Consider the following 9,266-nt stretch of genomic DNA (forward strand, 5'->3'; position numbering starts at 1 on the left):
TATAAGCAGCAGGAATAAATTGATACATTGTAAATGTAAATTAGAGGGGATATTTTGCTCATACAGTAGATGTCAGTCATCTTTGCAGTGTTATGCTCTAAATAGAGACACATTGAATAAACTAATAAATTGCAAAATGGATAATACCATAGATTTTACAGGTTCCAGATTTTACACATTTGCCCCTTAGGCTTCTTTCACACTTCCGTCGGTACGGGGCCATTACGAAGCATTGGCGCGACGTACCGACGGAAGTGTTTTCTTTCACATTTCCGTCTGCGTTGCCGAGCAGGAAAGATCGTGAGAGCGATATTTCCTGCTGGGCATGCACAGTGTGAAACACTGGATGCGACGTACGGAAACGTACGTTCCCTTGAACGTTTTTCTGTGACGACGGGCCGCAAAAACCCGACGCATCCAGTGCATGACGGATGCAACATGTGGCCATTCGTCGCTATCCGTCGGCAATACAAGTCTATGGGAAAAAAACGCATCCTGCGAGCAAATTTGCAGGATGCGTTTTTTACCAAAACGACGCATTGTGACGGATCCAAATAAACGGAAGTGTGAAAGTAGCCTTAATCTAAGCCTCGCTTCACCTTGTGCTCGTGTATTTGCAATGAAATATCGCCACCCAGTGGCTAAATATAAAACAACACTATCATTGTGCTGCAGCTTTGGAAACTTGGGATCGCAGGTTGTTTTTTGTGGGGGCGTTGGGGGCTGGAAGTTGTAGATTCTCAACAGCTTAAGACGTACTGATTGCACATCACTGCTATCGAGAAGCAACGCTTTCTAATGAGTATCACTACAAGTCCCAGCAGTCTTGTTGAATCCCTATAGGTTGATTACATTTTGAAGTAAATTGTCTTTTGTGCTTTTTCAGGTGGGAGAGTCTGATTCTCATCATCATGTATATGATTTACATTCTTATTATGAAGTAAGTGCATCATATTTCTCATTTCACTATATTTTATGTCTTTGGTATCTAAGCATGTTGGGAGTTGTAGTTTTGCAGCAGGGCAACGATGCTTAAAGTCTAGAAACGTCGCTGCCCCCATGGTCACTACCTTAGGGCTGGGTACCTTTCTATATGGAGATACGTGACCCCATTGGTCAGCACTATTATCATATGCCCTGATTTTTTGGGGTCTATCTCTTTAATGTATCCAATATGGCGCCTTCGAGTGGCAGCTTCATTTTTTCTGGGGTCTTCTTTATCCTCTACCAGAGCATGGACTGTAATTTTGCATACAATGGATACACATGGTGAAGTTATTGTGATCCCAGTATAACCAGTAACTAGCAGCTGTCCAGTGTGACCCAGAGTGAAAGGGTCGCTCAGATGCCGGATGGTTGCAGTGTATCAGTCCTGCACAAGGGTGGCTGTAAAGCGGTCCGGGCCCCTTACTCCTTATCATGGCTACAATACAGTTGAGTTGGGGTATCATATTATGCACATTTGACTAAGGGTCTGTGGCCCCTACTTTCCATGGATCCTAGACTCCTGCCTCCCAGGCCCACTATAGTGGAAAGGAAGGAGTTAACAGCGGCTGATTAGGAGAGGATGCTGAAAGTGTGAGGGGATAATCACTGATAATCCGTGCTGGCCAATCAGAAGCCTGCGTTTGGGATCACATGGTTATTACTGAAGATTAGACACTTTGTATTCAATGAGTAACAGATTAAGATCTTCGGGTAATATAATCTAATGTCTCCGTTCTGCAGAATTATCCATCTATGGTTTCTATTTGCCCCCGGGTCTGTACAGTTGTCTCATGTTGCCCCTGCAGGAGCTCAGCTGCTCTCTGTCCACCAGCTTGCTGACTGTCTCCACTGTTCCATTGCCAATCAGCAGAATACTGAGGGCAGCTCTGACATCTGATACTGGACACCACACCATGGACAGTGGCCATCAGTCCTCCCAATCACTGTGTCCTTCTGGGGCCCTTCCAGTGGGGGATGGTAACTTCCTTTTTGTTTTACGACAGATACAATATGAAAATGCAGCGCTTATTCACCATGAAACGCAAGAACGTAGGGAACGGCTGCACGATTGGGAGCGAACTGCAAGACGGTAATGTGTATTGTGATCCGCTGTGTGATGACCCCACAGTCCCCCTGTTGTGGAAAGGTAAGGGTAAGCAGACCGGAGAAACGCAGACATGCGGACCCCAATAATGACACAATTGCCCCCTAGTGATTGCTAAAAGCAGATAGAAACGTCTGATTAAAGAGGTTGTCCATGTACAAGAGAAAATGGGGCGGAAGAGAGGCAATCCCTACCTGTGAAAACCCCCCGCCACACGTCACTGTGATGGTCTGGAACTGACGGGGTTAACACTATGTCCCTCTCATTCCCAGTAACATTGTCTGATTTCCCAACACCCAGAAACGGGCGTAAAAATAGAAATAAAAGGAACTGATCTTGCGTGGATCTCTCACAAGTTGGTGAGTAATGAGGACAAAGTTAGAACCTCTGGCTTTGAGGAGATGTCCGCATTGATGTCGACTTCTGTAGAGCGTGGGCGTCAGCAGCCCCTGCTGTACAGCATCTCCACTGGTGGTCTGTGCGAGCGGATCCGCTGCGAGCGCCAATTAGGGAAACGTCTGCGCAGTTTGAGACGTACACCAGGGGGCGTTAGACTGCCATATACAGGTGCTAGTGTGCTACTATTTAAAGGGACACTTTAAAGGATTCTTTATCATCTATTCACAGGATATAATCAGAGGGGGTCTGACTGCTGAGACCCTCGCTGATCACATGACTGGGGGACACTGTAAATATTGGAATGGTAGTGAGCATGCTTGTCCAGCACTCCATTCCCTTCTATGGGGATGATGGATTGAAGCGGCATTCGAGCATGCTCACTATCATTCCACTCGCCCAGAGGACTTTGTACGGATCGTTTCAGCAGCCGGACCCCAGAAAATTCATTCAGTGTGTATATATATATATATATATATATATATATATATATATATATATATATATATATATATATATATACACAGGTGATGGATGATACTTATTGGACGGCCCCCTTCAATTCGAATATTGCCCTCTGTCCACACTGATTTGTCTTATTAACGTGAGTCTTCTATTTAACCCTTGACGTTATATGTGGACTTTCTTATTTCATTAATACTACAACTAACGAAGTGGGAATTATCTTGCACTTGTGTTTCCCTTTAAATCTTCTCTAACACCATCCTCTCTGTCGCTCTGTGTCTCCTGTCTGCTTATCCCTTTACTCAGTGCCACAGGTATGTCCGGCACACTAACTGCATCACTTCATTGATTTTCCCCTTTAAGGCGGCTTCTATGTGCACTTTTTGTAAGATAACATAGAATCACAAAACTATCTGACAACTTAGTTTTCTTCTGTCATCTGACAACGTGATAATTAAATTCATCCTCCGTGTGAAGCTGCGGCTGCTGTCTGTTGCTGTTCTCTGCTGCCGCAGCTGAAGATTGACATGTTGTATTATTTTACTGGATAGATCCCAAGAGGTGATGTCCTCCTCCGGTCACTTATGGCCAATACTCAGTTGTGTAAAAGTGGCCATCAGGTACAGATAACCCAGAATAAATGAAAGGTGCCTGAAATTTGGAACCATGGATTGCAAGCTCTTCTGCCAACTGGGATAGTTTTTTAAAAGGGGTATTCCTGTAGCTCAAAATGATTTTCTATCCGTAAGGTAGGAGTGATTTACTGATCACTGAGGGTCCACCCGCAGAGCCCCGACTGACTGGAGTGGAGGGGCACTGCATCAGTTAGACAGTTCCTAGGATCGCCAGCGTCCGATCAGTAAGTTATTCCCTATCCAGCGGATAAGGAATAACTACGACTTGTTGGAAGGGATCCCCCTTTAACCCTTCCATTGGTATTTACAGTGAGAGCGGAGCAGCCGTATCATAGCAGGAATTCGGTGGTGATGGTGGATGAGATCATCTGCTCCAGCCCCCCCAAGTATCGCTTCCCTGAGGCCGGATTACGCATCATGATCACCAACAAGTTCCCGCCAAGGACCAGGCTACGGATGGCAAGCAGGCTCATAATTAATGAGGTATCTGTGCGGATGATGGGGTAGTAGTGTAGACGTGGTATTAACTCTTAGTGTCCTGCCATTGTTTTCCTTGCCACGTTGTAGCAGAGCTGTAATAATGAAGAAGACGATTCACGTCCAGCATCCCAAAACTTATTCACCAGTCATGTTTACGTAAAAGTTTAAAAGTTATTGTACCCATGATGGCGTCATATAAAACATGAATAAAAATGGAATAAACATACTCGTTGTCATCTAGACGACCTTAATCATTGTTACAAATAAAGGGAAAAAATGATCCCCGCCAATAATCTCTGCACAATGAGATTATATCACAGATTTATTTCCGGCCGCCCCCACTCCCCACCCATGAGACGTTCCTGGGCCCCATTTCCCAAATGCCATTGATAATATTGGTTCCTTCCTCTGCCCCTTCTCTTCTCAGTAGGTGATACAGGATAGGGTGGAGAAGGAGGAATGTGTTTCTGCACCAAAGGGATCATTTCTGCTTAATGTTATACAACTGTGTAACTTTTCTACAAAACCTTGAGATGGAAACATTGTATCAAACATTGTAACAACCTGAAATAATGTCATACCGTGTCTGGCCTGTAGGTGGTGATCATGATCATCAAGGCTGGGGAGCAGCTCCTCCAGACTGGTGGGGGTTGTAAAAGTGGACATCCCCTTTAAGGAAACCCCCATATTAGCCTCTTCTGTCCTGAATTGCTATACATATGTCTTCTCATGATGCTCAGTAGAGGACAGAAAGCTTCGTGAAGGAAACCCTTTCACACTTATAGGTGGTATAGTAACTTGTGGCAACTCCCGCTGGTAAGTTTGTGACCCCCTTATATTCCCTCAGAGGCAGCGACTCCTGCAGTCCACTAACGGGATGAGCTCGCTGACGCTGGACGGGAAGCAGCAGCTGCTGGAGAACGGTCTTATACATGGCGACAAGGACGATTACCAGGAAGACAACGATGCCACCACTTATCTGGTGCCCTTTTCCATACCCAGTGAGCACTGCCACGTTTACCCATCACTTCTCATCATGTCCCACATCATTACTATAATTGCACCTTCTAATTAAAATGCGAGGGGTCTGTAAGATGCTTATGTGGACTGTCATGTGGACGTTCCTACCTCCGTAGACTAGTGTCTTCTGTAATATTTAAGCCTTTCTTGTGGTCCCAGCAATCAGGAAGTTGTGCTCTATCCTTTAAGGAATAACTTTCAATTTTGGGAGTACCCCTTTAAGAAAAGACCCCAATAAGAGTAAGCTATGGCTATGGGGTTAGCATGTGGAGAGTAGGAGGCAGGACAGCCTAGAATAATGATAAAGATGGCTCTCCCTAACCTCTAGAATGGCTGAATGGTTACAATTCTAGTAGGAAGCGCAGCTCTGGAGCATAAAGTGCTGTACTAATAGGTGAAATACTGTGATTGGACGTGCATATACTGAAGAGCTTGCACTCTCCTTGTCAGGTGGCTGCACCAACCAGTTTAAATGGGCATTTTCCTGGCCGTTAATCCTTGTGCTGTACTTCACTGTCCCGAACTGCAGCAAGCCACGCTGGGAGAACTTCTTCATGCTGACCTTCATCCTCTCCACCGTCTGGATCGCCATTTTCTCCTACCTCATGGTCTGGATGGTGAGTACCGCGTCACCACATGCAGGAATACAATGGGAGGGGGATTACAAAATGTTTACGTCTCTCCTGATCTGTTCAGGTGACTGTTATCGGATACACCCTGGGGATACCCGACGTCATCATGGGCATAACCTTCCTGGCAGCCGGCACCAGCGTACCGGACTGTATGGCCAGCCTGATCGTAGCCAGACAAGGTAAGCAGCCCCCCTCTATCTCCTAGTACCTGTCCTTCATTACGAGGGGGGAGGGGAGGTGTTCAGCTACTGTGGGCATCAGGAATACTGATGATCCTGAGTGCTTGGCATTTATTAGGGGTCTGACTTGTCTCTTTCGCAGGTCTTGGAGATATGGCCGTATCCAATACCATAGGAAGCAACGTCTTTGACATCCTGGTTGGACTCGGGGTACCCTGGGGGCTACAAACAATGGTTATTCACTACGGATCTACTGTAAGTAGTCAGATAGTGGCCCCTCTTCACCAGTACTGGGGTCCAGCAGCTCTGGGTGGGTCTGACACTGGCAGGATAAACTGAAGGCCAGTCATTCGTCTTTTCTATTATAGGTGAAAATTAGCAGCAAAGGATTGGTCTACTCCGTCATCCTGCTTCTGGCGTCTGTGGCCCTCACTGTGAGTGTAATTACCATTATTGGGGCCATCATTAGAAAGTTTTGCTGTAGGCTGTAAAATGAGATCTTCTAGTTGATTGAAGAGCTCTATGCTGAACTCTAGTGGTCAATGTGAAAAATTGCAGTATTTATACCTGATCCAACCTGGTCAATAATTATAACTGGTGATTGTACAAGTGCAAGTATGTGAGAGGGGAGATCTGAATTTGGGGAATGCTGTCCTCTTTCGAAATATGTCATTGGTGGAATCCTATTGATAACATCACGAGACCTCTCTGTCAGTCTCAGGGGCCACCTTTTGGCATTATTTAATGTACTCTTAGCATTGGAGGGGTCAGTAAGGCTCCACCAGTGATGAGTGATGATCTGACCTTGTCCCGTTGCAGGTCATTGGAGTACACGTGAATAACTGGAAGCTGGACAAGAAGCTTGGGTACTACGTCCTCTGCCTGTACGCCATCTTTCTGTGTTTCTCTGTACTCATAGAATTCAACGTCTTCACGTTTGTCAACTTGCCAATGTGCCAGGATGACTTCTGATGGCCAAAAACCACAAGACTTCCTTTCTGACCTTACGACCGAGATTCATCTATGGAAAAACCTAAATTCCTCTCCAGGCCACGGAAGCCAGGAAAAGGCGATTCCTAGAAAGTTCCGAAAGATGAAGTTTCCCGGCGCTGAGATAAGCGGCTGCGACATGTCCAGCTGAGGTTGCGTCTTCCGAAGAAGTGTATATTGCTGCTGATTTCTATGTCATAAAAGTAAATAGGACATTTCCTTCAGGTCAGCTTGAAGACAACGAGATTGGATTCTCCTTCCAATGATCGGCGCGCTGTTTGCCCATGCTGTATTATTACCGATAAGTATCTGGCGGCGCCATGGTGGATTGCATGCAGAATTATCTTTTTCTTATGTGATACTTTCTACATATTTGCAAACCCAATGGACCTCCATGACTTCTGAGAGCTCACGCAAAATCACAGTTATCCGGTAATACAAGACTTCACGGGAAATGTCCCACCGTCCACAAGGAGAAAGCACATTTATTTTTTCTTTATCTTTTTTTATTTTATAATTGGACAGGAAGTTAATGGAAACTTCAGAAATGCACATTTGGATACTTTAAGGAATGTTTCTGAGAACTTCTTTGTAATTGTGCTCGATATTTGATAAGGAAATATATCTATAAAATGGAATGTTTATTTATATGCACAAATACCAAATATATTATCTGTGGTTATTCCAGAATGTTCTGCATATCTGCAGCAGCAGTAATGTGTTATAAGTGGAGATGAGCATGAAGATAAGGAAAGGTTCTGATAGACCAAACTTAGACCTGAGCAGAGGCAGAACTTCAGGTGAGCCGGGGTGGGGTTAGAGTTGATAAGAGGCGGAGATTGGAGATGTGTTGAGGTGATGCTTAAATGGTTAGTTGGGGAGCTTCTATATAAAAAAATAAGATGGAGCTTGAGATGAGCAGACGTGGGTCACAGTATGAGCATGGGTGAGGGTTGCAATTAACGGAGGCAGGGCTTCAAATTAGCAGAGTCGTGATATGTGATGAGCAGAGATAGGGTTTGAAATGATTAAGGTTGAACTTCAGATGAGTTGAGGGGGAGCATAACATAACCTGAGGCAAGGAATTAGATAAGCAGACATGGGGCATGAGATGAGAAGAGGTGTGGCCTGAAATGTTCATGGGTGGGGCTTGAAATGAGAGGTGGGGCATGATATGAGAAGGTGTGGCATGATTTATTCATGGGTGGGGCTTGAAATGAGGAGAAGTGTGGCATGATTTGTTAATGTGTGGGGCTTGAAATGAGAAGAGGTAGCGCATGAGATGAAAGTGAACGTAGGTGAAGATAAACAAAAATAGAGTTTTGAGGCAAAAGTAGTCAGAGCTTGGTAGATTAGCAAATACAGAGGTTGAGAGAAGCCAATATGGAGCTTGGAGATAAGAAGATTAGGGGCTTAGAGATGAGCAGGGCAGACTTTGCGTTTAGCAGGGGTGGGGCTTGAGTTGATTAGAGGTGGAGAATGGAGATGTGTAGAGGTGATGCTTGAAGATGATTAGGCAGGGAGCTTCCTCATGAAAATAAGATGAGTTTGTAATGAGCAATAGCTGGACATAGTTATGAGCATGAATGAGGGTTGGACTGAGCAGAGGTGTGTCATGTGATGAGCAGAGATGAAGCTTGAAATGACTAAAGCGGAACTTCAGAAGAGTTGAGGAGGGGTATAAAATGAGTTAAGGAGAAGCATGAGATGAACAGAGGTGGGGCATGAGATAAAAATGGGCATAGGTGGAGCTTGAGATGCACAATGGGGAAGCTTAGAGATAAACAGAGACAAAGTTTGTAGATGAAGAGAGTCAGAATTTGATTGTGAGCAGAGGTGGAGCATAGAGATAAGAAGAGGAGGGCTTGTAGATGAGCAGAGGTGGTGGCCCGAGATAAGCAGGGGTGGAAGCTGAGATGAACATAGGTAGAGCCTCAAATGAGCATGGGTGGAACCTGTGAGAAAAGGCAGAACCTGAGATGAGCAAAGTGGAAATGGGAAGATAAACAAAAATGGGGTTTGGAGATGAAAATAGTCAGATCTTGTAGATTGGGAAAGGCAGAGCCAAATATAAGCAGAGATGGAGCTTGGAGATAAGATGAGTAGAGGCTTAGAGAAGAGCAGAGGTTCAGGAGTCACCATCCAAAATTAATTCTGAGCCTCCATCTCTCGTGCAGTCAATGTTTGGCTGGTGTCTGTTTGTGGTGTAAGGCCCTGATCACCGCCTCTGCGCCTCAAAACTCCTATCTAGTTATGAGAATCCGAAGCTGTGACAGTCGTGTTCTGCCCGGACCTGAGGCGCTTGTTAAACTTGCCTGGTAAACTCCTCCTCGATGTGAGTAGTTCATAACTTGTTTATGGCCCAGACTTAACTAGT

The 9,266-nt window shown here is 45.1% G+C and overlaps 1 protein-coding gene across 4 annotated transcripts in view; it reads left to right on the plus strand.

Annotated features, from left to right (window-relative positions):
- SLC24A4 (solute carrier family 24 member 4) overlaps positions 1–7,571 on the plus strand; it is a 98,527-nt gene extending 90,956 nt beyond the window's left edge. For 2 of the 4 annotated variants that reach the window (XM_077268001.1, XM_077267985.1), the window contains exons 9-17: positions 887–940; positions 1,992–2,077; positions 3,899–4,071; positions 4,916–5,069; positions 5,539–5,705; positions 5,785–5,899; positions 6,042–6,154; positions 6,268–6,333; positions 6,719–7,571. In XM_077268001.1, coding sequence (XP_077124116.1) covers positions 887–940; positions 1,992–2,077; positions 3,899–4,071; positions 4,916–5,069; positions 5,539–5,705; positions 5,785–5,899; positions 6,042–6,154; positions 6,268–6,333; positions 6,719–6,871 — 1,081 coding nt within the window. In that variant the 3' untranslated portion in view covers positions 6,872–7,571. Of the gene's footprint in view, positions 1–886; positions 941–1,991; positions 2,135–3,898; positions 4,072–4,915; positions 5,070–5,538; positions 5,706–5,784; positions 5,900–6,041; positions 6,155–6,267; positions 6,334–6,718 lie in introns of all 4 variants that reach the window. The other 2 variants (XM_077267992.1, XM_077267980.1) reach the window with 1 other exon arrangement.
- Positions 7,572–9,266: the final 1,695 nt, after the last annotated feature.

The sequence above is a fragment of the Ranitomeya variabilis genome, chromosome 1, assembly GCF_051348905.1.
Source record: "Ranitomeya variabilis isolate aRanVar5 chromosome 1, aRanVar5.hap1, whole genome shotgun sequence".
NCBI lineage: Eukaryota > Metazoa > Chordata > Amphibia > Anura > Dendrobatidae > Ranitomeya > Ranitomeya variabilis.